This window comes from Choloepus didactylus, chromosome 1 (assembly GCF_015220235.1).
Source record: "Choloepus didactylus isolate mChoDid1 chromosome 1, mChoDid1.pri, whole genome shotgun sequence".
Classification (NCBI taxonomy): domain Eukaryota; kingdom Metazoa; phylum Chordata; class Mammalia; order Pilosa; family Megalonychidae; genus Choloepus; species Choloepus didactylus.
The window spans coordinates 41602019-41617330 of NC_051307.1; the positions used below are offsets into that span (position 1 = coordinate 41602019).

The 15312-nt window shown below is 32.7% G+C and overlaps 1 protein-coding gene across 1 annotated transcript in view; it reads right to left on the minus strand.

Moving 5' to 3' along the window:
• Positions 1-15312, minus strand: part of ROBO1 (roundabout guidance receptor 1) — a 1249229-nt gene that overhangs the window by 364848 nt on the left and 869069 nt on the right. Inside the window, 1 exon segment of the mRNA XM_037833720.1 lies at positions 2560-2886. Coding sequence (XP_037689648.1) covers positions 2560-2886 — 327 coding nt within the window.

Sequence of the window (15312 nt, forward strand, 5' to 3'; positions counted from 1 at the left end):
CCTGGTTACACCAAGTATACGGCCCCTGTGGTGCTAGGAGGCCTCATCCCACTGGCGCATCGCTGAAACTGCTACTCTGGGTCTCCTTCTGGTCTTTTTCTAGTATTTTTCACGGAGATTTTTTTTGTCCTGTCTCACCTCACTGCCATCTTAGGTTCTCCAACACTTTCTTTTTATGTGCAGAGAACTTAATGTTCCCATATAACTTATGTGACCAAATATTACCAATGAAACTACGCTTTTAATCATTGCAATTTAACTAGCATGAAAATTATTTGAAGTACACAATATTTTTGTCAGGACTTCAAAGAATTATTATGAGCACTTATAAGGATCCCAAAACTATATTAATAAATATATAACATGACTATACATTTCTCCCTCTACAAATATATGTATTGGTGAATATTTATCTTAAAGTATTTTAAGCTTTATTCAGTAAATTATAATGTTCTTTTTTCCCTGGAACTTGAAAACATTTTGGAGACATGAAGAGTATCACACTAAAATTTGTGAATTATGCAGAAGGAGCTACGTATTTGAATATTTTGATGGTCAAAGTTATATAATGATCTTATGTCTGGTTTCAATTCCATGATCATATATTTGTTGGCTAATACTAGAAGAGCTTTTCTCTTAATGGTCTTTCAAGGTAATGGAATGTCTAGCTTAGCTAGGAGAATTTAACCGGAAACTAATAGCATCTTTTAAAACATCTACACAAAAGCCAGATTAAGAAAGACAGCTCTCTAAATCCAGTGCATTAACGTTATCTTGATCATCTATGGCAGAACTGGAGGTGTTCTGAAAGGAAGATCTAGCTAGTAAATGTTCAGACTTTCTAGCCAAGTCTATAAGTTTTAAAAAAAAATTCTGGCAATGATAAGAATGCAAGAATAGTAGCAAATAACAGAAATATGAGATGATTTTTGGTATTTCCGTTGGTACACACTTCATTAATCAGTAATTAAACTTATAAATGCAGAGAATTTTCCTCCCTGATTTTCATTTTCTTACCTAATAAAAATAGGAGTTTGCTTAGATCATTTCCATTATCTTTCTTAATTCTCTAAATTTGTTTTCCAATGTTAACTTAATTTTATCTCCACAGGGAATACCCATTCTTAAATATAAATGTGTTTAAAAGTTACAAAGGTGCTAAAATAACTTTGAAAAATAACTATGAAAACATCAAATTTCTTTTGTAAATAGATGGACCATTTAAACTTTTTGATTGTTTATATTTAAACTTGTGTTCAAAAATACAAAATCAAAAATCAAAATTGTCTTCTGCTATGATTATGGCTGTCATACATCTCACTATTTTAGTTCTAAGACCGTCCCTGAGAATCAAGGCAATAAGAGAAAGGCAATAAATACATTATCAATTAACTGTGAATAGAGAAATATAAAGTCGGGTTTCAGGTAAAAGCATTTTAAATTGTAAGTGGCTAGTTCTGACATAGTTTTAAATGGTTACTTCAGTTTTTTATTCTATGTAATTAAATTTTATGCTCATATCAGATATCTTTGGCATCCTGTCTCAACTTAAGTATTACATGCTGTGTCAATTGATCAAAAAAATTCTCTGGGGTTGACTCCCCATCAATAATATTGATTTGAAATAATCCCTCTAAATGCCTTTGCACATCTAAAATTTTATAATTGTTTTTTGAAAAAGCATTGTATACTAATAAATACATAGTTATATATATATAGTTTCATATATAATTATTTTGTTAAACTTAAAATTAGCTAGCTCTAAATTGCATTTGTTTCTCCAATTCCAATTTTCTGTCATTCATGTATATATATATATATATATATAAATACAGCAAGATTCTTTCAGAGGAATATAACTTTCTGACCACCTCTTGAATGTGTACAGAAAATAAGAAAAGCCCAATTCTTATTCAAATACAATACAGATCTAGACTCTAAATATACTTTAACAAACTAATCATTACTCAATGAATCCTTCTTAAGGTAATTTCAACTGAGGTGAATTTGATTTGTATAAATAAATTGAACCGTCAACTACCTGAGGAGTACATGCACACCCATTTTTCTACTCCAGTAGCCCAGATAGTAAAGTATGAAGCATATATGGACACTTTCTGGATACAGCTTTACCAGAAGAATAATACATCTCCATGAATTAGAAACAACTTAAAATCATAACTTATACTACCAACTGAACATACAAATTTAAAATATCCTAAACTATAATTTTGCAAAGACTCATATTAAGTATATTTAAAAGTAACAAAGGAGGGGAATAAATCAATTTCAGTAAAAAGATTCAACAGAAAACACCTCCAAATCAAGAGTAAAATAGTTCCACAACTAGAGCATAAATCCCCATTTTGTTTGACATAAGCACGGAAGATGAGCTATACAGACAATTCTAACAGAGAGTAATACTGTATTCACATAAAAATCTAGAGATTTTCCTCAGATAAAACCTATGATATAGTTTCTATTTTTTATTACCATTTCAAAACATATAATCCCATTTTGCCACTCCCCTGCCAAATACAAAAAGCCCATTTTACTTACTAGCTACCTCCAGCGATGCATTGTGGCTCACGGCCTCTCCGAGGTAATTCCTTGCTACACAAACATAGACCCCTTCATCAGGCCTACTTTTTCGTCCATGTACTATACGTAAGAAAAATAAAGATCCACTTGGCAGCAACATTCGGTGTGAACGAGGGTCATCTTTATCTGTCTCCACTCTCTCCCCACCTTTGTACCATTCAATAGTAGGTGTGGGGCGGCCTTCAGCTTTACAGTTCAAAGTTGCGGGTTCTCCTTTTGAGACAATTAGGTCTGAAGGATGTTCAACAATGCGAGGTGGAAAATCTTCCTGACGAAGACGGGAGCCTGCAAAAGAATTGACAAAACTATTTCAATATTTTGCTTGAATACAGTTAAAAGTCTTATTTGAAAACTGTAGGCTTTAATAAAACATATACTAATAAATATTTACATTCAAATATATGTTCAAATATATAAGGAATGCTTCTTTATATAGGCTTTTATATCTTCCTAAATAATAGCATACATGTAAATATATATACTCTTTCTCAGAGTTTTTATTAATTTCACTATAAGTTGCTAAAAATATGTTAATATTTTATTAGGCTTCAAAAATGAAATAGTAAATAAATTAAATAGAATAGTAAATGGAAAAGGATATTTATTAAGGGAAGCATTCCAGACCTTTTGCATTACTTAAAAATGAAGCTCTGAGTATATGTATCATTTAATCATTTAAATATTTCCTATGTCTGTACTTATATTTTTCCACTGAGATTATCATCTCAAAATCAGGGATTCTTTTTCATATATTTTAAAAAATATTCCTGCCTTACTGCTGCTACATATAATATATATATATATATATATGGAAATTTCTCAAATTGTACAGCACAAAGTTTAACTTATGAATTGAGCCCCAAACCTCATTCTTGTCTGGTGCTCCCAACTCAATGAATAAGACAAGGTGGAAATCTATCTTCCTTGACATCTCCCTTTCTTCCCCTAGTCCTACAGATCCTAATTCCTCCTCGAAATTTCTCAAATCAATCTAGTCATCTCCATTTCTACAGCCACAGCTACCAGCCCAAACCAAATTACCATCACTTCCTACCAGGCTTTCCTAAAGCCTCTTAAATGGTTTCACTTCAAAGCATCCAGATGATGAAGCCAGCTTTGAAATGCAAATGCAATCTGGGTACTTCCCTCCTTCAGTGACTCTTAAAATAAACTCAGTGCTCTTAAAATAAAGTCCTTAACAAGGCCTGCAAGAGCCAGCAATTGCAGCTCCCTACCTAGGGCTCCAGACTCCTCCTGATCCACTTCTTTTTCTGCTCTTTTCATCCCAGTAGTCTCTGAGTTTCACACGCATGCCTGCCATGGGGAATAGGCTTGAAACGACCTTCTAGTTAACCCCTACTCTTTCAAATCTCTGCTTTCCCTGATTTCTATGACAAAACTGAAGGCCCATTTTATAAAGCTGAGTAGCACTACATAGCAAACCTTGGCAAGAATTATCAGAATTATAATTTTACATTTACTTATGTGATGCTTTGAATATTGCCTATGTTCCCCATTATTCTGTAAGATCTGTAAGCTGTGAGTCTGTTTTTGCTCACTGTTGCATCCCTTGTGTCTGGCAGAGTGCCAACCACATTGTGAGCACTCAACAAATAGGTGTTAAATAAATTAAACAGTAAATGAAAGAATGAATGAGGTGCTGACAAGAAAGATCTATGAGAAAAATTACCTGAACTAAAGAATCATGCATTCTACAATGAAACTCACAAGATTTTATTTTTTATTTGTAATCAATACGTATACTATTTAGTCTTCACTAGACTATAAACCCTGCACAGGGCTTATTTATATCTATGTCTAATTTGTTACTGCAGTTAATATTGTTTCTTAGTGAAATGAATAAATGAATGAGGAAACTAAAAGATCAATCATTTGCTTATATTCACTGTGAAATAAAATATTTTAATCTGAAATGTTGAATAAGAGTTTTACAATCTGAAATGTTGAGAAATAGTCTTGAGGGCATGGTATACAGCATTTGAAGGTTCTTTAAATAAAATCAGCCTCTTAAAGAGGGAGAAATGAACCAGCAACATGGGAAAAACATAACTTGGAAACTCTTACTCTCTTACTAATGCTATATGGAAGTCAAATGAAATTTGAATTGGATTTTAGATTACTCATAATTGCTAGTGCTGTAAAAATTCAGACAATAAAACATTTTAATATAGTACTGGCTTCTACTTTAGTAATTACGAAAGGTGGATGCTAATAAGGATCAACTGCTTGGGTAATTTATATATAATTAAAGAAAATTTTATTTTAAATTCTGAAAGTTCATTTCAAATAGGAAATAGGGATGCACTTGTTGCCAAGAGAACAAAAGAAAGGGCACCTAAAACAGCCTGAAGATGTCAGAGAAGGCATCTCAAGAGACTTCAAATATGAAACGAACCCTGAAGAATGAGTCAGGAAGAAAAGGATGTAGATGATTTCAACCAGAGTCACAGCTGCAAGATTATATAGTACACTTGGGGGAGATGCAGGTAGGTTATTATGGCCTGAGTATAAGTTACATGTCAGGGATGGGGAAGCAGATACCTGACTACAGAAGTGGATGAAAGAAATAATGTTATAGGCCTTGTACATCAAGCCAAAGTTCTGGATGTACAATTGGAGCCAACAGGAAATCATTTAAAGATTTTAAGCAAGGGATTGTCATGATCATATTTGGCTTTAAAGAGCTATCAGCATATGAAATGGACTAGAGCAGATCATGCTAGGAGGGGATCATTTAGGACCCTTTTGTACTCTTCAAGCAATAAATTCTGAGGACCTGAGCTCGGACTTTGCCAGACAGAAAGGAAAACAGAGGGGAGACTCTTGAAATATTAAGTCATAAAATCAACAGGGTCTACTAACTGACAATGTGGGGTATAATGGAAATAAAATTGCACAGGATGAAGGAGAAGGAAAGAGTAGTGAGATCCAAAGTTTCTGATGTGAGCACTGGGTAAAGAGCATCCCAAAGAACGTAGAGAACAGAAGCAAGATTTGGTGAGAGGAATAAAGGCAGAGGAGATGATTTATTCAGTATGAGACGTGGAGATTTGGGAGTACTTTTTAGAACATCCAAATGGAGATGAGAAGTTGCCAATTGACTATCCAAGTTTAACCTCAGAAAAGAAACCTTAGCTGGAGTTGTAGATTAGAATAGAGCTGGTAACTGAAACCATGAGAAAGAATGAAACTGTCCAGGGAAAGTGTATAGAGGAAGTAATGGCCAATTGCAGAACCTGGAGAGCACCCAGGCTACACTAAGTACAGCAGAGCTCAGAGCTCTCTCTATCCCTAACCTGGATCCTACATACCTGGATCACAGCCAGCATGACTTGTGGGACTGGATAACTCAGGCGTCAATTTTAACCACAATGTTTGTACAGCAGCATTCAGTAAAAGAGTTTCAGCAATAAAAATGCTCTCTATATTAGGTCAAATTTTCAAAAATGCTCTGTGGAACACTCTTTCCTAAGATTGTTAACAAGTACTGCTCAAAAAAAAAAAAAAAAAAAAAAAAGAGAGAGAGAGAATCTCAGTTCTTATGGTCTTTAGTCTTGCTAATGAACATTTTGATACATGAGAAGAGGTGCATAAAATGCAGCATTGCCAAACTTATATGGCCGCTGAACTCTGTCTTTCTTTGTTTTGAAGGACATCCCACTGAACTTTGTTTCTGAGGAGCACACTCGGAAACAAAATGTACTCTACTAAACATAGAATAATCTGAAGAGAATGAATAAGGTTAGCAAAAAATAAAAAATAAAAAAAGCCAATCCTTTAGAAATCATTAGAAAAATACAGAAGTCTCACATTTCTCATAATCGTACAACCTTTAAGAAAGGGACTTTCCAATTCCTGACTGAGATTTATGAGTGAGTGGCTAACTTTCAAAAATAAAAATCATAAATGGCAATCTTCATCTCTATAAAAACTATAATAAATTATTCTTTGTTATCAAGTCTAAGCAGGAAGAAAAGACATGGAAAGAAAACTAGTATTAATTATCCATCATCTCCTTTAATCACATCTTTATGAGGGGGGTGTTGTCATATCTGGTGCCCATATGGGGGAACTGACCCTCGGGTGTCATTCAGCCAGGCGGTGGCAATGCTGGGATTCAATTCTGGTCAACTACAAAACCCTTGCTTATTCCAATTCTACCTCAAATACTGTGAGGATTAGTTAGTTAATTGGTTAAAATCCACAGAAAAATACGCTTTGTCCATTCTTGTTTCCACCACTGAAGTGCTCATTTTGAGTGCTTATTTTTAAAAGTTAGATGACAAAAACATCAAGAACCAGTAAAAGCTGATGGCATCTGTAGTTCTTTCCTCAGGCATAATAGGATTTTGTACTCACTTAACTCAGTAAAGACTTTGATATGGAGGGGCTCTATAAATGTTTGAAGAATAAAAGGAGATGCAAGCTTTCTTTGCATGGTGTTATCTTCTTTAAATATGAGATTGCATTTGTGAGTAACTATACTTACATTATCAATTCTTAGACTACTGTTTGTATAATTAAAATTTGATATCACTGGTTTCCAACTTTCTTCCCCCCAGCATAGTTGAGAGAAAAGTCACCTAACTCCCATCAGTAACTGTGATTCACTTTCTCAAAGGGGCAATTTAGGGGAGTTACACCAAGAACAAACAGGGAAGAGCTTATATGAATCTTAGGAAAGTGTACCTGGAAGATCCCTAATATCACATATTACAGATTGCAATCTTCCTCCCTTGAAAGGGCATCCAGCTCCACTCTGTCACAAAATCTGTCTACGTATAATATTATCGACTCATTGTTCATAAAAAAACTCTCTTCAGTCATAAATTCTAAGAGTTCCTGTAAGCTAGCAACTCATAACCTGCATTCTAGTTAGGCTAAGTTGGGTGCATTTTATGTAATAAAATACTAGGGTTATATTACACTTGGCAAAACCAACTTGCAGGTTTCAACCATATAGGGAATATAAGTTACAAAGATGAGTGGATAAAAGAAGAATGGGGCTGATGGAGTGGACCTTTAACAATGGAACTAGGACGATAATGTCAGCTGCCTCAGCAAGAATCGTGGTAGAATCTTGGGAATACAACACGTTTCACTTAGTCACGACCAGCATCACGGGAAAGGGCAGAGAAGGATTCCTTCAACAACTGCCTGGTTTGGAGATAAAATATAAACACAAGTGACTGAAATATCTAAATATTTACACAACCACAGCTGGAAAAAGATATGCACGTCAGTGCTAAGTATTTCAAGGAAATATATCAAAGTCACATGAGATTTATGATGAGAAACCAAACTCCTAAGGGATATAAACCATCCCCACACTTACCGCATGACAAGACATTTACAGAAATAAAAGCAAGTGCCCAGTCAAGAGACTGTCAATATTCTATTGAGGTATACAAAGTAAAATCGTGTGTGTATGTATTTGTGATTTTATTCCTTTTTGTGTGTGATTTTTACTTTTTTCATATACATATATATACACACACATACATACATATATGTGATTATATTCTTTTTTCTAGTGTGATAGTAACATTTATCTGAATGTTTTGTTTGTTTATGTTTTCAAGTCTTTCTTATTTTAGTGGAGGGCAGGCAGTATTTATTTCATTAACAAAGACTTGTTTTGATCCATATTTGTTTTCCATGTTTTTCGGTATATAAAACTAGAAAGCCTAAAATGATTAAAATATCCATTTGTATCATATCATAGTAAAATATTTCACAGCATAACAATGATTGCAAAATTGCTAAAAGCACAAGAGGAACAAAGTTCAATGAGTAGTTGACTGGTACAAAATGAATATTAATAGACAATTTGGTGACATCTGTCCAGGATAGAAGTGTATTTACTGCATTGATAGCACACATATATCCATAAAAGAAAACAATATTCCTAACAGAACCTTGTCTCTTAATCTTTTTATTTAGGCTCCATTTACACTTTCAGGAGCAGAACGGCCTCCAACTATTAACATAAATCCTATCCTGGGCACCAATCCTGTAATTTTCCTGTCAGAATTTCATCCTACCAGGAGATATTTGTTAAAAATAAGTAGGCAGCACCTATTAATTACTAACTGTGTATAGAGTAGACTTAAATACCCTCTACTGAGTTCAACACATTTCCCAAGTACTCATGCTCACTATTGGAATAATAAATATAAAATCAAACCATACTCGTTAGAAACACTAGGTGGTTTCAGCTGAAATTATATTTAATAAAGTAATATAAGGTATACAGAAAGTATTAAAATAACTACATGATTAATGGATAACTCCATTTTCCTCAGCTACTTTATTTCATCCTAATTTCCCTTGATTATTACAGAGAAAGAAAAAAAATAACCTTTCTAGTCAATGTTCAAAATTATCCTTCAAATCAACTGCATGCTATTGGTAGCATTTTTTATTATCTAAAATGATGGCCAAAACGGAATTACAGCAGTGAATCCCTGGTGTTTTTGTAATACTCCTATAAAATCTAATATTATATGGCTGTATCCCCAGAGATATAAAAAAGACTGACAATAACATAAGTTAAATTTCAGAAAAGATTTTGCACCCTCCCCCTTTTTAATAATATAGGCACTAAGCAGAAGAGACCTTTCTATCAAGGAACTCAAATATTGCAGAAGCTTCTAGTGCATTAACTGCAGAAATTACCTCTGCTGATTGAAATCGGGCAGGGCTTCACTCTGAGTTGTAACTAGAGACTGGAGAGTTGAAGTTGGCTAGCTGAGTTCAGCTAGCTATGTTCACACTTCCTACCTATAATAGGAATTTAGTAAAATTTGTGGACTTCAGTAAAATTTCCAATTAACATGTAAATAAGAGGATTTCACCTTCAGTAAAACGCCAAACAGAAATATCTGCATATTTTAAAGTCTATACCCTCTCACTCTCCCATTCCATCATTCTATGTTTCCCTATACATTGTACTTATAGTATGTTAAGAGTACCTATATTGTATTAAAAACTTTGCTAAGCATTGGCAATGCAAATTATGAAATAAAATCCCTGACCTGAATGGCCTGAAGTGTACGAAGGGAGAGAAAAATTTAACAAGGAAAACACTATCACTAAGAATCACAAAAGAGCAGAGAGTAGAAGGAGAAACTGGATTCCAGAAGGAATGAATAGCACCAGCAAAAAACAAACAAATGAACAAGCAAACAAAAAAAACCATGAACTAACCTAGCATCTGTAGGGAAAGTGGTTAAAAATACTGACTGGATACAGACTGTCTGGGTTCAAATCTAGACTGGTATTTGTTAGCAGCGTGAACTTGAATAAACTGCTTAACCTCTCTGAGTGTTAGTTTCTTCATCTGTAAAATCTGGATAAAATAAAACCTATGGACTGATGGATTAGAACCATTCATTCAGAATTTGGAGAGTTAGCATAATCACCATTGTTTGATTTAATAATCCTCCTCCCCTCTCTCCTGAAATTACATTGGAACTCACTAATTTATAGAGAATTCACTTACTTTTTCCCCAGATTTGTAAGAAAAGTTGCAAACTCAATTTTGAGAATTCAACTCAAAAAAATTTCCCATTTACACAGTTCTTGGCAGGTTCTGGCACAATTCCAGAAAAACATCTTTCAAAAGTGGGGAAGAAAAACAAAATAAAACAAAACTTAGAACAGCTAAAAAATACTTATTGTTTTACTGAAAATGGTCAGAAACTAACTACATCTAAATCAATCTATAATAAGGCATGTCTGTTCCTTGTGGAATATATTCCATATAGATCCTTGATTAATGAATTAAATTAATCAAATTTAAACATTTAAAAGATCCACTTAGTGGTTTTAAAATATTACTGGCTGAACAGTCCTACTGGCCCTCTTTTCCTTTTCATCACAAACATAAAGATACTAAAGGAAGCCAAAGTATAGAGTTGTTAATTTTGCAGTACGACATTTCAAGTCAATTCTCTGCAGATATACACTGAGGTTATCAAACATCACAAATAACTCTTTTCATTCCTAATGTTTATCTTCATGGCCAAAATAATTAAGTCTAAAAATATAGCCAATTTCAACAGTTAGAACCAATTGGACCTTTGCAATGTTCACCTACAATGCATTTGGACAATTCAATATTTTGAATTATGTATAACACTATTAGGGTGGTCTGTGATTTTTTTTTTTATTGCTCTAGAAATTACATATTAGGACAAATGACATGGTATTGAAATCAATGAGAATATGCACTTGAATTCTTTATATGTAAGACGGAAATAGCAGATGGTTATAAATTTGAGCCAACTATAACTTTAATATATGAAAAATGAGCAGATTTCCCTACTGAAATAGTAGCAAAAATACTCATATAAAATAAATCTTGATTACCAAATCTCCTCTGATGTTAAATTTCTGAGGGAGAATCTTTATTCTGCAATTAATCCTATTTTTGTGTTTTAAAGCATACTTTTAGGTCATAAATTTAAAAGCATGTAAAAACAGTATGGGTATAATACAATACTACAGAGAAGATTTTTTTTTAAGTATTATGTAAAATACTACTTATCAATTCATTCTCTAAACAGCTGCATTACATTTTCATAGGATCTGTACATTATAGATATAATTTGATAAAAACCAATAGCTAAAATCAATAAAGTACTAAAAATGAAGCTTTCAACTTTACTTCGTAAGTTAGATAGTCATATTTATAGCCATATTTAAAGAACTCTTGATGCTAAGTGAGCTATTAATCTCTTCAAGGTAGAGTATAGAGTTGTAATGTTAAGGAGAAATGTCTAAAGACAATCATACTTTTGGAAAACAAAATACTTAAAATAACCTTTTAAAGGATTACTGAGAAATCCCTATAGGAATGCAGTCAACTTCACTCATCTTAAAAACTCAGTCATTACTTCTGACAAGAACTGAGAATTTCCAAAGAAACTTTTACACATTAGCAGACTAATTACCATCTTTCCCTCAATGTATCTTCCTCATGTCTCTCTCATTGCACCTCATTTTTAGTTCATACAGATTCTAAAGGGCAGTCCCATGAAAGACACTGAGAGGCAGATTTGAATCATTTGGCATACAAAATATGTAGATTTAAAGGTATTCAAATATTATATTAAAATGTACTCAGTAATTTTTATTTTCTAAAGTGGTAAGTGAATGTTTCATCATTCCAAAACAGAGTTATATGTAGTTAATCCAAAGGGGAAAAATCCATAAAATATTAACATATATAACCTTTAACGCACGAAGATAAGAACCCAGAGAAAGTCTGCTACCATTATGAGCATTCTAATTATGGGTAATAAAATTTCTATATGCATTCAACTTTAAAATGAAAATATAATACTTCTATGCATTATTTTGGGAGCTATTTAATTCTTCATTTTGAAGGGAGAATGCCAGGAAATCAGTTTTCTTTAGAAACATGTATAATGGTTTTGAAATACTTGTGTTTAATTAAACAAGAGTTGGACCATAAGCCGTGAACTTCTAAACTCCCAGTACCTAGAACAGTACCTATTACTCAGCAGGCACTAAAATATTTGTTTAATGAATGATCAATGACAATGGAAGAAGAAAATGATGGGTGACCACATGTATTTATATGTAGCTGTAGAAAATGATTTAGACAGGCATCCATGATTGGGGGCTGTCAGTATACCCCTGAGTCAAGAGAAAATAAGTGAAATCCAGAGTGGAAAGGAGTCTTGAAGTCACAGCCTCCCTGAGGCATTTGCTTTGTATGCCAAAGGCTGTGCAGGAGATACAAGGCTTATTGTCTATTCAGGATCTGAAGCTCTCTTTAAAATTAACTCTAATTAATTACGCACAGTATCATGGGTAACGAAAATACAAGGATTAACAATTGTGTAACTTGTACACTTCAAGTTAAGAGAGACAGACTGAGAGAGAGAGAGATAAAAACAGAGTAAGAAAGAGACCTAGGGAAAAAAGATCTGAAAAGAATCTTAATGTTGATTTTAGAGATTTTAAATTTATAGTTTTTCTTTTTCATATTTTTTTTCTAGTTTCTAAGTATTCCATGATTTTATGGTGTTATTTTCATAATAAAATAATGTATTTTAGAAATTGTGACAGCCAACAAAATTTTCCCCCTAAATTTAAAGAAAATAAAATGCATCCTTTTTTCAAAACTTTTAGCATTCATTTATTCACTCAACAAATATGTACTGAATGGCCACAATGCACTGTGCCAGTTATCTCTGCTAGATGCTAGTAATACAAGAGGGCAAAAAAAAAAAAAAAAAAAAAAAAAAAAAACTGGTCAAACAGTATTGCCTCTTTTTGATTTAGCTATTAAACAAATGACATTGTATATGCACTTGCATAACTCTTATCCTGTATGGCAAATGTAAACAAATCAGTAAGAGTTGCACGCAAAACTATGTATGTAAAAATGCATACAACATAGTTGGAATTTGTGGAAGCAAATGTCTTTGACCAAAAATAAGCTTTCCTGGAAAGGTAGACAGTTTGTATGGGATTAATTGAATAGAGGCCCCAAACCCTGAGGCACATAGCTGCTCAGTCATGCTCTCTGTGATCACTGGGAGTTAAAAGCCTGGATATGGATTTAAACCGATTAACAGGTATCAATTGCCTCTTCTCTTCAGGAAGCAAATAGACCTAATTATTTTGCTTATCTTCCATGCCATTACAAGCTAACTCCTGGGCAGTAGTGCCCATGGAAAATCCTTTTTTTTTTAACTTTAAATTATTTTTCACTTTACATTTGACTATTTTTGAACAACTCTGCAATGCTTTATTAATAATAAATTAAACCTCAATTATATTGTCAAAATTTGCTTTACACTTTTCCTGCTTAGCCTGTAAGAACTGGCAAAATACCTCAATATAATAACTATTTCTCTAGCTTTCTGATATCATGAAACAAGAACTGAGATTGAGGATTGAGGGTAAGGTACAATGTTTTTATTTTTGGAAAATGTGCTTTTTTTAAATTTTAGAACTATATTTATATTATATAGTCTTTTGAAAAAGTAACAGTAATTTTCTTTTGAAATCAGTATTTCACTTACTACGTGTATGCATAAACTGCATATAGATATTTTTGGAGACAAATATAGACTCATTAAAATAAAGTCCCCCAAAATGTGATGCACAGGCATTCCAAACTAGAATAATAACAAGTAAATAAAATTTTTAAAATTTTGGAATACTAAACATAAATGAAAGTAATGTTTCTCAATGTGTGATCTTTCTTTATACATATATAAAGTTTCTCAAGTTTATTTTCTTTATTTTACTTTTCTGCTTTAGGAAAATCTGACAGGACGTTAAAATATAGATAACTGGTCCCTGACCTATTCAATTGTAATCTCTGGGAATGAGGACCTGTAACTGGCATACAATGTGATCCTAATATATACTAACATTTGAAAAGTTAAGTACTGAGCTGTTGATTGAACCTACCGTGATATTTATTTCTCACATTATTGAGTGTTGTGAAATGTACCATTCCTTAATATATTACCACTATTACCACTACTACTACCTACACTACCAGTTATACAGTAACACTTAGTAAGTGTCTGGCACATAATAAGTACATTTACTCATTCAATCCTCACAAAATACCTGCAATGTTATCATTAGCCCCATTTTATAGATTAGAATATTGAGGGACAGAAAAGTTAAGTAATTTTCGCGAGCTCACACAGGTAGTTTATGATAGATCTGGGCTATGGGCTTAGAGAATTGACTAGTGAGTGTATGTTTAACAACTACCCTAAACCACTTCCCCATGTAAATATTAACAGAGCCATAAGACAATAATATAACCATGTACTAACAAGACAAAAATATAGATGGTTAAGATACACTTGTAAGAATATACTCTTGACACCGAATAGGAAGTAACATTTCATTCACATAGTCTCCCATTACAAAATAACTGAGAAAGAAATGGAAAGAAAATTTCACATTTTTTTTCCAGGGGTAGTAAATATAACAACATAACTTGAACTAGTGTCCTAACCTTCCTCAAGTGCAAAATTAACTGACGCTGTAAACAAGCAGGTCAAAATAAACAGAAAAAAAGTTACACTTCCTGATTGTAATGCATTACTTTTTAAGTAAAATAAACAGAAATTAATACAAATGATGTATGCTTATTATAGGAAATGTAGGAAGTACAGAATAGAATAAATAATAAAATACTTATCTATAATTCCATGTAATTCCATAGAGAGTCAGAACTATTATTTTAGTATCTGTCCTTCTAATGTTATTCTACCCAGTGTTATAATATGAAAACATTCTGATTAATATTTTATTATAAATATTTTCCCTTTCGCTAAGCACTTGAAAACATTCTTAAATGGATAAATAATAAAATATTTTACTGATGTGCTATAATTAACTGTCAGAAGTTTATTTCTAAACATTTAGGGTTAACAAAATCTGAAGTTTTGCATCATTATGTATACACTCTTTATCTGTATACTAAATTAAGTTATGGAATTTGAGGAGCAAATGTTTAAAAAAATTAAGGGTTGATACATATTCTCAAGAATAAATTTAAAATGTTTCTTGTTATAATATCTAATAACTGCAAAAACCTTTTGACAGCTTGTTAAATAAAATAAATTCCAACTTTTCACCTGTTACTTACAGTTCCCTGGAACTTTGATTATAATATTGCCT